The 13,898-nt window shown below is 43.1% G+C and overlaps 1 protein-coding gene and 1 long non-coding RNA gene across 15 annotated transcripts in view; one reads left to right on the top strand and one right to left on the bottom strand.

Annotated features, from left to right (window-relative positions):
- ELMO1 (engulfment and cell motility 1) overlaps positions 1 to 13,898 on the top strand; it is a 574,098-nt gene that overhangs the window by 183,594 nt on the left and 376,606 nt on the right. For 12 of the 14 annotated variants that reach the window (XM_002713762.6, XM_089316114.1, XM_008261649.5 and 9 more), the window contains 2 exons: positions 403 to 572; positions 12,549 to 12,584. In XM_002713762.6, coding sequence (XP_002713808.1) covers positions 403 to 572; positions 12,549 to 12,584 — 206 coding nt within the window. The remainder of the gene's footprint in view (positions 1 to 402; positions 573 to 12,548; positions 12,585 to 13,898) is intronic. The other 2 variants (XM_070059729.2, XM_089316113.1) reach the window with 1 other exon arrangement.
- LOC149121787 (uncharacterized) lies at positions 4,851 to 5,518 on the bottom strand. The gene is made up of 3 exons (XR_016223057.1): positions 5,445 to 5,518; positions 5,314 to 5,356; positions 4,851 to 5,152 (listed from the first exon to the last, which is right to left on the bottom strand). It is a non-coding gene; the product is annotated as an uncharacterized LOC149121787 (long non-coding RNA).

The following is a 13,898-nucleotide window of genomic DNA, read 5'->3' as shown; positions in this document are numbered from 1 at the left end:
TTTTAACAAGTGTAATAATAGGAGATACAATAAGGGAAAGGGGATGAGGAATATACGGAAGTTGCATAATTTTGTTTTATAAATTTAAAACTATTCTGAAATAATATGCTAAAAACAGTGAAAATTGCTGAGCTATGGGTCAAATTTTGTCCCACTGAAAAAGCAATAAAACTCCATCAAGCCTTCTTAAAACTCAGCAGCTCACTGGTTACCCCAGTGAAAGGGGAGGTCATTGCCCCGAAGGCAGTCTGTGGTGGGAGACCTGCTCCTGGGATGCGGCTCTGTCCTGTGCTCGTGGCCCTGTGCCTTCAGCCCTTGTCTCTATACCTCCTGAAACGGGACTTGTTCTTGCTGTAGTGGCTTCCTTTGTGAACACTCTTCCCTCTGTTTTTCCCTGGTGAGGCTCAAAGCGCCCAGCAGCTCCATGAGCGAATCCAGTCATCGAGTATGGATGCCAAGCTGGAGGCCCTGAAGGACTTGGCCAGCCTCTCCCGCGACGTGACTTTTGCGCAGGAGTTCATAAACCTGGATGGCATCTCTCTCCTCACGCAGATGGTGGAAAGCGGCACAGAGTAAGTGTCTTTCACCCACACCTTGACCTCCGTCCCTCTAGCTCCAGCCTTTTGGGCGTTGGTTACTTCTTTACACTTGCAGTTCTTTTTTATTTTATTTTATTTATTTTTTATTTTTTATTTATTTGACAGGTAGAGTTACAGACAGTGTGAGAGAGAGACAGAGAGAAAGGGCTTCCTTCCGTTGGTTCACTCCCCAAATGGCTGCAACGGCCGGAGCTATGCCGATCCGAAGCCAGGAGCCAGGAACTTCTTCTTGGTCTCCCATGTGGGTGCAGGGGCCCAAGCACCTGGGCCATCCTCCACTGCCTTCCCAGGTCACAGCAGAGAGCTGGACTGGAAGAGGAGCAACCAGGACTAGAACCCAGCGCCCATAGGGGATGCCGGTGCCGTAGGTGGAGGATTAACCAAGTGAGCCACCCGCCGGGCCCTACACTTGGAATTCTTTAGTGTCAAAGACGAAAGACTTGGCTAGACTCAGGGAAAAAAAAGTCTTTTAAGAAAGTGAGTTCTTAGGCCTGGCGCTGAGGTGTAGTAGGTTAAGCCTTCGCCTGTGGTGCTAGCATCCTATATGGGCACTGGTTCGAGTCCCGGCTGTTCCTCTTTCCAATCCAATTCTCTGCTATGGCCTGGGAAAGCAGCGGAAAATGGCCTAAGTGCTTGGGCCCCTCCACCAGCATGGGAGACCTGGATGAAGCTCCTGGCTTCTGGCTTTGGACTGGCCCAGCTCCAGCCGTTGTGGCCATTTGGAGAGTGAATCAGCAGATGGAAGACCGTTCTCTCTGTCTCTCCCTCTCTCTCTGTAACTCTACCTCTTAAATAAATAAATAACATCTTTTTAAAAATAAAGAACACTTAAAAAAAAAGAAAGAGAGTTCTTAATTTTAGTACTTCTGCAGCCTCCACCCACTGACCACATAGATTCTGGTACCCATTAAAAATCCACATTGAAAGTTTAGGTTTATGAGAAACAATATTAGGCCATTACTTCTAGGAGCCTATGAACACTAACATTATAATTCTGTTAAATGGGAATTCATCACATCCTTTGTGTAGCCCCACGAAGAATTTCCCTTATCTGATTCTATTAGAAAACTTAAAACACTGCTTTCAAAGCATTAAACCAGCTCAAGATATCATTCCTGAAGTAATTTTTTAAGAAAAAACATTTGAATTATTAAATACATGCCATTTATTATTTAAATATATTTTATATAATACTTATATAAAGTATCATAAATATTTATATCATATTTACAAATAAATGTTATATAATATATAATATTTTAAAAACCCATTATTTAAATACAATAAACATTAAGTAACTACTCTGCACAAATACTGGGAGTTGGAAAAGCCCTAAACGATGTGAGCCTTGCTTTCCAAAACTTCATGGAGATTATGCCACGCAGAGTTCAGTTGGGTGTAATTCCTACTGAAGATTAGTTGTCTGGATGCTGGACCAGTCATAACTCAAAGAGCCTTCCCGTGAACTGGGCCTACAGGCATCTGACTTCTCTCTTGGGTGAAGAACGTTGGACGGTGCCCTTGGAGACTCCCTGTCTCTGTGCCAGCTTTGACTTCCTGGTGTGACTGGGGAGTATGAGGAGCTGGTTGGTTCTGGCACTTACATGCTGGAGAGGTTACTCCTTGGATGCCAGGACAGCATGAACAGGGAGCTGCTCTTTTCCCTATGGGCAAGGGCTATTGGCATAGCCATTGGGAACATGTCATTTAGAGCATGCAAAATTGCTGAATGAATTAGGTACATATTAATATGCCAGATTAATAATATGCAGAGTCAGTACAGTTGTTTATTAGGAAAAAACAAATGTCTTTGGGAATTGGGATTTAAACCTGAGACATTTAAATCTCTCTTCAGTGTCTGGTGATACAAAGAATGAACTGTTGACTGTGTACCTCTGAGACCTGGCTGGCCAGCCTTCCTCCCACCCCTCCATCTCCTCTTCTCTCCTCCCCCTACTCCCCACCCTTTCCCTCCCCTCCCCCTCCCTTCCCACGCCTCCATCCTATTCCCCTCCATCCCCTCCCCTTCTCTTCATTCCATCTTCCTTCTTTCCTCAGTTTGTAATTACTTAGCTTCTGCAAATGCCACTAGTGCATTTCAAAGACAGAATGTTTTACAACAGCAGAATATTTTCCATACAAGAACATTCTTTGCAGTTTGGAATCACGCATGTTACCTTACTTCTCCACTTAGGGGGGAAGTCTCTCGAACTGAATAGGAGGGGGAAGAAAACTCTCAAATTCAAGGAGACCGACAAGCAGATTTGGGTGAAATGGAAAGGGTCCATTAACACAGATGTCACTTGGTATTTATGACAGTGACTGCAGCTCTGCTCATGAGAGCTTTGGAGTAGATCAGCTTGGCATGGGCCAGGGAAATGAAATCCTGGGAGTTACCAGATCCAAAGTAGTTGCTGTGAGTTGTAGTTGGAGCTTGAAGCAGCCAGAGGGGAGTTGAGCAAGCTTGAGGATCCAAGGGGCTTGACAAACGAGAGAATGAATAGGGTTCTGTACTGACAGGCTTCAGGCTGGCATCCTGCGGGGAATGTGTCAGGTTCCTTCCTCCTTGCTGCCAAGCAGCCCTGGAGGAGGGTGCGTTGTGATCACAAACAACCTCACTCTCAATTGTGGGCTGCCCACCACTGCTTCTGGTGGGACATGGTCCCAGGAGCTCTGCCTTGGTGATAGGTACTAACATGTTCAATAAAAATGTTGCTATGTATTGATTTACCTGAGTCCCAGCAAGGGCAGTGGACCAGAGGCCCTTGTAATGCTGCCCACCAATCTGAGGTGGTTCAGTAGCAGATAACTAGGTATCCAGGAAACTGGGCTCTTCGGTATTCAGAATGATGTTGTGTAAGTGCTTTCAGATTGGCCAGAATTGCAGCGGTAATTACAATTACAATGGGAAAGTCACCAAAAGCAGAGATTTGTATGCCAATTTCCAGTGCAAGGTAATGACAGAGTACCAGCACCTCAGAGGCTAGGAGTTATGTGCTTTGATAATGCAGCAAATGTGAGCTAACAACTAGCTTTGCTGTTTCTCCTTGTCTTGGTTTTATAGGGCTGCAGTAACAAAATGCAGCAGACTGTACGGTTTAAAGGACTGAAGTTTATTTCCGCACAGGTGAAGGTGTCAGCAGAGTTGGTTTCTTTGGAGGCCTCCCTCCTGGGTTTGCACACGGCCGCCTTCCCACTGTCCTCACTTGGCCCTTCTCCTGAGCATGCCCATCCTCCGTCTCTCCTTTTGTGTCCACGTTGCCTCTTACAAGGATGCCAGTCGGATTGGATTTGGCTCCATCGTAACGGTCCCATCTTAACTTAGTCACAACTCTAAGGGCCTTTTCTCCATATCGAGTCCCATTCTGAGGTTGTCAGGGTTAGGACTTCACATATGAATTTTGAGGGGGCAGCAAAATTTAGTTCATAACACTCACCAAAGGGACACTACTGCTTTTAAGAAAGAAAGTGAGGGCTGGTGTTGTGGCACCGCTGGTTTGAGTCTCAGCTGCTGCACTTCCAATCCAGCTCTCTGCTTATGCACCTGGGAAAGCAGGGGAAGATGGCCCAAATACTTGGGCCCCTGCACCCACATGGGAGACGCGGAAGAAGCTCCTGGCTTTGGCCTAGCCCAGCCTTGGCCATTGTAGAACTTTGGGGAACGTACCAGGGATGAAGGATCGTTCTCACTCTGTCTCTCCCCTCCTCTCTCTCTGTAACTGTTCCTTTCAATTAGATAAAATAAATATTTAAAAAGAAGAGAGATAGGAAGAGTAAAGCCTATACTATGCATTTGCCTTGCCACCCTTCTTATTTTCTATCAGTGCTGTTATTTTACCCTATAACTCCTCTGACCAACAGAGTAGCCTAAAAATTTACCATCCCCAGACCCAAGATTTGGGACAACAGGTCTGAAAAATATTTCCATCTTGCAAATTTAGAATGTGTTGGGATGTTAATGCTGAATCTACTGTTTATGAACCAAAGATTTTGGGGCAGGAAGTGGTGGGTGTTTGGCATAGTGGTTAAGATGTCACTTGGAATGCCCCCATCATGTCTTGAAGTATCTGGGTTCAAGTCTGGGCTCCACTTTTGATCCTAGCTTCTGGTATTGAGTTCCAGGCTCTTGTATTCGATCTGGTCCAGCCCCAGCTGTTGTAGACATTTGGGAAGCGAACCAGCAGATTAGAAGTGTTTCTCCCATTCCTCTCCCCGTCTCTGCTTTAAAATAGATAAATAAAAATCTGAGAGTATCACGCTCATTCATATTTTACCTGTTCACAGTCATCAGGAGGATGAACAGAACTCGGGGTGACTTCTGTGTTGCACCTGTGCCTTAGACTTTCCCATCACACTGTGTCCCTGGGAGGGAACTCTGGACCTCCTTTGGGGTTCCCCTCACCGTTCCATAGCAGTTCAGAGCCATGCTGTTTTCAGAGAGGAAGGCAGGCAGGACTAGAGCCAGGCTGCCTGCTTATCCTTCTGCTCCCACCTGCAGCTCATCCTAAGAGGTGTCTCCTTCGATCCACAGCTACGTTTTTGGATCTTTTGCTCTGATTAAAAAGAACAGAGAAAGACATTTTTCTTATGAAGAAACTTGGCTTCTCAATTAAACTTGTAGCGAGACTTTAATTAATTAACAAGAAACCTTTGGAATAGAAACTACACAAATTGAATGGATTTGCAATTTGGAAGGCATTTAGTCATGACTCACCGGCAGACTTCCAGCTGGGAAGGCTAGGTTTCCTAAGCTAGACCTGTGGAAATTTTTAGGAAACACTGAAGAATGCTAGCTGGAAGTTTTCTCCTTACTTTTAATCATAATGAGAGTCAGAGAGTTCTCACCTGTTTGTCAGTCCCTAGGGCTGTTTTCCAAGGTCTTTCTGGCTGGTATCAGGAGGGTCATGGGGCTAAAGAGCAACAGAGGAGCAATGGGAACGTCACATTGGCAGAGCACAGGATTTAAAACCCGAGCTTAATTTTCCTATCCTGGTGGAATTTTGGAATTCCATTCTTAGTTTCTGATGGAAGCCAAGGCATGGAAACAAACAAAATTGTAAGGGAACACGTTGCTCTAACCTGAGCCCCTATGAGGAATATTCAGTAATGGAGTTTCCTTTAAAAAAAGAAAAAACTATCAACAGATTTCTCAGAAATGATAGATTTTATTGGAAACAAAAATTGTACCTGCAACTCTAAATCCAACCTAGTGAATGGAAGTGGTCTGTCTTTGGGTTTTGATAAAACACCATGTTCTTTGTCTACAAGACAATTGGGCCATTGGCTCTGCATCCTTCACTGTTAAACAGTCATGACTTGGGGGGGGGGGGTGCAGAAGAACAGAGGGATTATTTCCAAGAATGAAAGGGCAGGGTACTTAGAGTTCCCTTCCCACTGGGCAATGTGACGGGAAAATTACACCATTGGAGTATGACTAAGCTGTAGCACCACCCTGGGTAGAAAAATCAAGAATGAAAAAAGTTAAATTCCTGTACTCACAAAATCAGACAGCTTTTTTGAATTAACTTTCTTTCCTTAATGAAAAATCATATTTATTCTTTAAAAAATAATATGTAAATAAGCAGAATGAAAAAATTAGAATCAATTGCAATTTTCTCCAAACCCTTCTCCAAACATTTTTAGTACTCTTGATCTATATCCCTTTTGTATACTCTTTTTTTAAAAGACTTGTTTTATTTATTTGAAAGGTAGAGTTACAGAGAGAGAAACAGAGAAAGTTCTTCCATCCTGTGGTTCACTCCCCAAATGGCTGCAACAACCAGGGTGGGGCCAGGCTGAAGCCAGGTTTATTGTTGGGTGGGGAAGCCTGAGGGGCTGGAGGCAGAGGGTGAGGGAGCAAGGGAGAGAGCTCCCAGGTGGTTATATTCTTGCAGAGGCAGGGAGGTGGGAGCTGCGAATCCCTTAGGGTGGGGGTGGAGCTGACACTTGCGGTTGGGCCATTTGGTACCAAGACTTTTAGCAGAGCCTAGAATGGTGTCCAGGACGTAGATCGCTCCGCCATTTTACTAATGCTTCTCTTAGCAAAATCTGTGCATATTTAAATTATTTTGTTAGGGGAAGTTTTCTGGTTCAGAGGATAAGCAGACTGGAAAGCTATTTTAAAATAAGAACAGCCCGATAGCTTGCTGAGTGTCCTCAGGTACACTTCACCATTTCAGTAGAAGTTTGTTCACTTCCAATACCCTGGTCGGTATAGGGCTGCTGTTCCTTTGGGTTTTCTAGATTTCCTAAGAAAACGGAAGTGGGGAGTTTGAGGAGTTGTCACTAATCTGGGGAAGTTACGAGTGCTGTTTTATTTATTTGGTTGAGGTCATTTCTCTAAAATTTGGCTGTGTTAGGAACAGTGGAAGGCGTCCCACAGTTACTTTAGCAGTGTGAAAAGCCCTTAAGAAACGCCATTCACTGTATAAATCATTAGTCGTCTCTCCCCTGTGTCACACAGAGCAGGAAGTCTGGTGCTGGGTATGTGTGTACTTTATGTAGATGTCACTGTTGCATTACCACAACAGTCTCCTAGTAAATTTTCATTGTTTACTTTCTTCTTGCCAAAGCCAGAGCTATTTTAATTCTCTAAGTGTTAGTAGAATTGCAGTCTGACTTGAATTCTGCGCCCTGAATGATGTCTTGGCTTTGACGTTGCCTTGTGCCCACACTTGAGAATGCGTTTGTGGGTTTTATTCATTTAACAAAATATATGTTCTTTGAGCACTGAACAATATTCCTGACCTTGATGTAGGCACTTGAGCCCAGGACAATTGTGTATGGAAAATACAAAGTTGTCTGTGACCGTTTTAACCTTGACTGAGATTTTGTCTTTACCTAAAAGATGCATTTTCTTTTTTTGAAAGTAGGGACACAGATTGTCAGCTCTAAGTCCTGCCTCTGCTCCTGAGAATTTGGAGTCTCTTAGGAGCCCTGGCTGTCCTGGGAGGTCCAGGCCAGGCCAAACCCGTCAGCCTAGCGCAGCCAAGTTCAGCTGACACCGTGCAAGTTTTGCGCTTCTCCTCAGAGACCACAGGCGGTAGCGTGCAGCTCCCAGACCCAGCCAAAAAGAAGCTCCTCCGTGAGGTCTGTGCAGAGTTAGCCTGGCTGGAAACTGCTGCTTCTTCCCAGCCCCTTAGCCTGTGTTCCCTGAGCATGCAAACTGCACACATAGCTTAGGGAGTCCCCACGGAACAGCCTTTCTGGGGCTCTGCCAGGAATTTGCATCACAAAGGCCAAAGAGGCCCACCTCCTTGAGCTTTGTCAGAGGTTGTGTGGCAAAAAATTCCTTCAACAGGATCTGTCTCCCCCCTTTCCCCCCCGCTGAGCTTTCTCTTTGTCTACCACAGTCCTCATGGAAATGAGAGAGGGTCAGGCAGCCGGTTAAAGAAGAGATTATCTTCTTCAGGGGTAAGGAATGCGGCTCCTTGGGCTGAAGTGAGAGATTTCTGGCCATTGTGAAACATTAACCTTTCCAAAATCATTTTTCTTCTAGTTAGATTTTATTTTATTTTATTTATTTATTTATTTATTTTTTTGACAGGCAGAGTGGACAGTGAGAGAGAGACAGAGAGAAAGGTCTTCCTTTGCCCTTGGTTCACCCTCCAATGGCCGCCGCGGCCGGCACGCTGCAGCCGGCGCACCGTGCTGATCCGAAGCCAGGAGCCAGGTGCTTCTCCTGGTCTCCCATGGGGTGCAGGGCCCAAGGACTTGGGCCATCCTCCACTGCACTCCCGGGCCACAGCAGAGAGCTGGCCTGGAAGAGGGGCAACCGGGACAGAATCCGGCGCCCCGAGCGGGACTAGAACCCGGTGTGCCGGCACCATAAGGCGGAGGATTAGCCTTTTGAGCCACGGCGCCGGCACATTTTATTTTTAAAAATGGACATTTTTGGGGGGTGGGGTATGAATCCCAGTTAGGATAAGAGATGAATATTACAATAAAAAGCTCTCCTTATGTGTAAATCTAAAGCCAAAGTGAGAATATGAAATATGAGAAGTAAGAGACATGAGGACTCTAGTGATATGGGAAAAATAGGCAAGGAGATTAGGTAGGGACAGCTGAGCTGGGAGATTTTTCCGTAATTTCTGCATCTAGCCCTGTATTTTAACTCTACTCCCCGACATGTCAGTCCAGTCCGCCTACTTTTCCAAGAAGCACCTGTGTCTCATCCAGAACCAGGAAGGAGGAGACACCATGATGGTTACGTAGAAGTTAAACTCCATATGCAGACATCATGAAACTCCCAGAGAGCCTCCCGCACACTAAGCCCTACCCAGACTCCACTCGATTCGTGTGTGCAGCTAGGGGACTTCCCCTACCCCATAAGGGGACTGTTACATGCAGGAGCTGCGCCCCCCCCCCTTTTTTTCTTGGCTTCTAGACATTTTTGATCCTTCTCTGGCCCCCTCTCACTCTCTCTTCTTGGAGGGAACACTCCTGCCCACTCACGGTGGGTACCTCTCCACATGGGGTTGCCCATCCCCACATGTCGGTGTATACTCACTCTCACTTTCAAATAACTACTGCTCTTACTTGTCCTTGTGCACTTTACTTATGCCTGTGCATTAAATTCTTAACACTGTGGGAGCAAGAACTGGAAATAGAAATTGAGACACAGTTTTCTGTAACAGTAGGGTTCAGCGCTGATTTTTCTCTGCGCTCAGGTCAGGGAGAATTCTCCAAGGCCAGGCTGCTGGAGGAGGTGGACACATGACAAAATTTACAGATGTGCAGGCCCCAGGCCAGAAAGTCATTTTGAGACCTTGCAGTGACTGCTGTGTGTACCCCCCCCCCCCCCCTTGCACACACATGCAGTCTTTCAGACTTAGAGGAAAGTGCAGAACAGAGTGCTCCCACTTGCCCATCATCTACAGACCCATCCAGGTTTCACCAGTGGCCTTGTGTGTGTTTTAATACAAAGCCTCTAACTGAAGGGAGCACTGGGCACCTGTTGTCTTCTCTTCTCCTCTCCTCCCTCATTTTCTTTCATGACTGTGGCATTTTTTTAAGTTTATAGGTTAACCATTTTATAGAATATTCTCCAATTTGGGTTTGTTTGAAGGTGATTTTTAACTATATTTTTCAAGCAAAGGCAAAATCATGACTCTTATACAGTACATAGATACAAATGGACATGTGTTAAGAGGATTTCTTATACTCATATGATAGGAGGCAACCAGGTAGATGTTATAGTCATTTCAAAGGAAAAGGCAAAAGAACATAAATTTGTACAGAGCCAAGGAATACTGAAATAAGTTGCAATTGGAGACCAAAGAGATTTTCCACCAGCAGGAAAGAAACCAATTAAATTACCACCGGACAGGACAAAATACATCAGATCAGTGACCTACAGCTGACAAGGAGCTGTGAAATAGTTCAAGGGCAACCATAGGTCTAGTAGCTGATGCCACAGAAGGTAACGTTGGCACCCTGCACAGTTTTTCAGGGAAACAAACATTTTTTTCTATAGTTTTGTCCAAGTTTTTTCATGATCAGATCCATATTATATGTCTGCTTGGACTATCACAGATAGGTGTGTATGTATAATTTTATTGCAGCCTACCCAAACACGTTTGTCATAGTACTCTTGTTAACTTTGCTTGATTAAGATAGCATCTTCCAGACATCTCTACTCTAACAACTGCCCCTACCTTTGAAATTAATTTCATAGATAATTTGTTGGGAGAAATTTAGAAACTATGGAAAATTCTATTGCTTGACCCAATTTCACCCACTAGTTTTGGCATTGAAGCTTCTTGTCTGAATTATTACTATGACAGTTTGTAAAGGGGGTTTTTCTCATGCTATCATTCCTTCTGCATTTATTATTAGTTGACTTTCTGCTATAGAACAAACTTTATTTTCTCCCTTTTTACTGATTTATATACCTGTTCCCAATGAGGTGCCAGAGTAGTCTCACAGCATTTCCCGGAAACCACTTTTGCACAACTCTTTCTGTCTCTGTGTTTACTGATGTCAAGTTGGAACTTTAGATTGCCTATGGTGAGAGTAGTGATACCATGGAAATTTGAAACTGTACAAATCAGATTTGTATACTTTTTCCACAGAGATTTAGTCTTTAAACATTATCAACTCATCACTCTATAGTAGTGATACCTCATATATTCCTGTTTTACTCAGTAGGCTAAGATTGATCACTGTTATTTGTTTTGAGGTTCACCCTGACCTACATCTGGCCATGATGGCTCCTTTATGGCATCCTTTTGCGCTATTGCTCATCATTTTTTTGTGCTTCTTTGCTGTTTGGCTCAATGAGATGTTCCTTGTTTATCCAGATCGTACATTGGCCCAGCCTTGGCATTTGCCACTTCGAGGAGCCCTGCTTTCTTCCAGTGGGGAGTAGTGTTGGGCCCTTGCAAGATTCCCAGCATCTACCCAGGTGTGCTTCTCTCTGATCACCGGTCTGCTTTCATCCACCCAGACTTTTTGATGAAAGGAAAATATGGTTGACCTTCTGTATCCGAGGGTTTTCCATCGATGACTCAGTCAAAACTGGATTGAAATTAGCCAGTATTTGCATCTGTGCTGATGCCTGTGCATGCTTTTTCTTGCTATTATTCCCAAAACAGTATGAGAAAAGAACTATTGACATACAATTTGCAATTATAAGTAATCCAGAGATGATTTAAAGTATAAGGGACTTCAAAACATTCTTGGAAAATGTGATTAAATAGATAAGTTAATTTGTATGCAAAAAATTAAAATCTAGCCATGATTTTTTCATAATATCGTTTTCTGTGACCTTTTTGGAGCTTTTGTTTATGGGAGGATCTGCATGGATTAAATGCAAATATAGTGCCATTTTATGTAAGGAATTTAAGCATTTATGGATTTTGCTATCTGTAGGGGTACTGGAACCAAACCTCATGTTTACTGAAGAAAAACTGCAGTTAATATATTTTAAGGAAAGGCAGGAAAATGAAGAAGAGGGGAAGGGGATGAGAATGACCTCTTTATATACATTTTTAATTTCTTATTTTTAGGCAAGACTAGATTTTAGTCTCCATGTGGCCACTTGAGTTCTAAAGTGGTTGTATTTTATGTGGTTGAGAATGTGAAACCTAACAACTTCTGAAGAACAAAACCGCTCATCAACCATTTATTGAGAACCTGCTCCGCCTGTGCCTCATGTGATACCAGTGACTCACGATGCAGAGCCCTGACCTTCAAGGCGTTATGCCAGTGAGATGTCCTAGGACTCACAGCTGATGTGTCCTTGGGTCTGTGTCAGAGGTCAGGATGGGCTTCCCGGAGGAGCCCAAGGGCGTTTGGAGACAGGGCCCAACAAGGTGGACAAGGAGGGGATGGCATATATAAAACTAGGGAGAGTGCGCAAACTTGAGGAACTGGATGTCATTTGACCAGAGTAGAATCACTTGATTCTTTATCTTCTTCAACTCAGTTTTTTATCAAGGTGCGATTGTCCTTTCTTGAAGCCAGGTCTTTCTACTGAAAGCTTCCAGAGCTGCAGTCTTAGTGTCCAACATGATCACAAAGTCTTTCCTCAGAAGAATCTTTCCTCAAGAAAGCAGAAAGTAGAATTGGTGAGCATTTTAGCAAAGAAGGATAGAATATTTCTTCATGGACTAGTGCTTTTGACTTGATTTTTTCATTGAAAACTTAGCCATTCTTATCCTAGGGGTTCTCCCCATCTGACAAAAGGAGAGTTCTTGTTGCCTCTACTCAAGAGTAAGTTTGAAGGGTTGATGAGAGGGGCTTAATCTTGATCTTTTCATTGTGCTTATCATTCATTAGAGAACACGGCTTTCTTACTTCGAATGACGCTTTGAGATGGATGAAGTTCCTTTACTTCCTGTCAGTTATATCTCTCCTGTTTCTAAGCCTGAGTTTTGTTTAAGATTCTTTGTATAAAAACGTTGCTTTCAAACATGCTGCTCACATCGTTGTTTTTAAATTTTGCAGACGATACCAGAAATTACAGAAGATTATGAAGCCTTGGTAAGAATACATGATCAACTGATATTGATGATTTAACACTCCTTTCTTCTCTGCATAATTAATCCTTACCTCTGACTAATCGCATAACTATGCATCTAGCTATTTTGAGTGAGTTTTTTTTTCTTTCTGTTTGATCTTCTTATAAACAAGATCCTTAAAAATTTATTCCTTTTCCTTTTTTCTTTGTGGTAGAAAGGGTATTTTATGTTTGTAACCACTAAATGAATCACTTCAGGATTTCTGCCCTTCTCCTGGGGTAATGCTGGGCATAATTTTATGTATTACTTTAAACAAAACTTTCTTTTCTGGCCTGTGTGATGTTCAAAGTCAGAAGTCTTTGATTCTCTTCAATGGCTCAGAAAGAAAAACTCTACATTTAAAAAAAATTCAAGATTGAAATATGGAATAAAAATTATTTACGATGAATTTGGGAAAGTGCTCAATTGCCTATCAGGTGAATTGCGTGCTAATTGTGTCTGGAGATCTCAGAACTTCTCAGAGTTTTCCCTCTTAGTGCCTTTTCTTAGCCACTGAGCAGGGTGCACTCAAATATGGCCTCAGAAACTCCACAAAGCAGGCTGAGCGTGTTTCTGGGGTGTTAAGCGATTAAGCAGATAATTTCAGTTTGAGAAGGAAGATGGAAGAGGATATCAAAATGTGAATTTTACTTTTTTAAATCTTCAGAGAAAATCCTCATCACCTTCAATGTACTGTGATACATGGATGATACTGGCCTCAGATCATTCATCCTTCCCTGCTCTTCCTACACAGAGTGTTCATTGCCAGAACCCTTCTGTTTGTTAAGTTCCAATAAAGTAGAAAATGAGATTTAGTTTCTTGAGTAAAACTTCTTAAATTTTATTTTGATAGAACTGTATATTTTAATACAATAGTCATACTTCCTAGTAATGGTAATAGAAATCATCATATAAGAACCTATTGTTTCAAAATGTTCACTCATTCCTTCTAAGCCATTCTTATGAGTATTTCCACCACACAAGCTCAGTATAAATAGCATCACTTTCCTGATACAGAATCTAATGCTAGAGTACATATTAAAACCTATTTTGACTCCATCATCCCCATGCGGTTTGCTAATGTAGAGGAATTTGGGGTTCTGAAGCCATAATAATTTCAATAATTTCTTAAATATAGCTTTAATCTTTTATAACGCAGAGGTGTTTGACAACTTGGCTGCCTGGCTCATGGTTTTCATTATCATCTGTAGCCAAAAACCAGACCCTGGTTTTGGTAATTCCAGGGTGGCATAATCAGACTAACACATCTAACAATTATAAAATCTGGACAAAACAT

The sequence above is a fragment of the Oryctolagus cuniculus genome, chromosome 16 (assembly GCF_051225735.1).
Source record: "Oryctolagus cuniculus isolate XC-2025 breed Fujian yellow rabbit chromosome 16, ASM5122573v1, whole genome shotgun sequence".
Lineage (NCBI taxonomy): Eukaryota > Metazoa > Chordata > Mammalia > Lagomorpha > Leporidae > Oryctolagus > Oryctolagus cuniculus.
The sequence above is the reverse complement of the archived record's forward strand: the minus strand, read 5'-3'. Positions and strand labels throughout refer to the sequence as shown.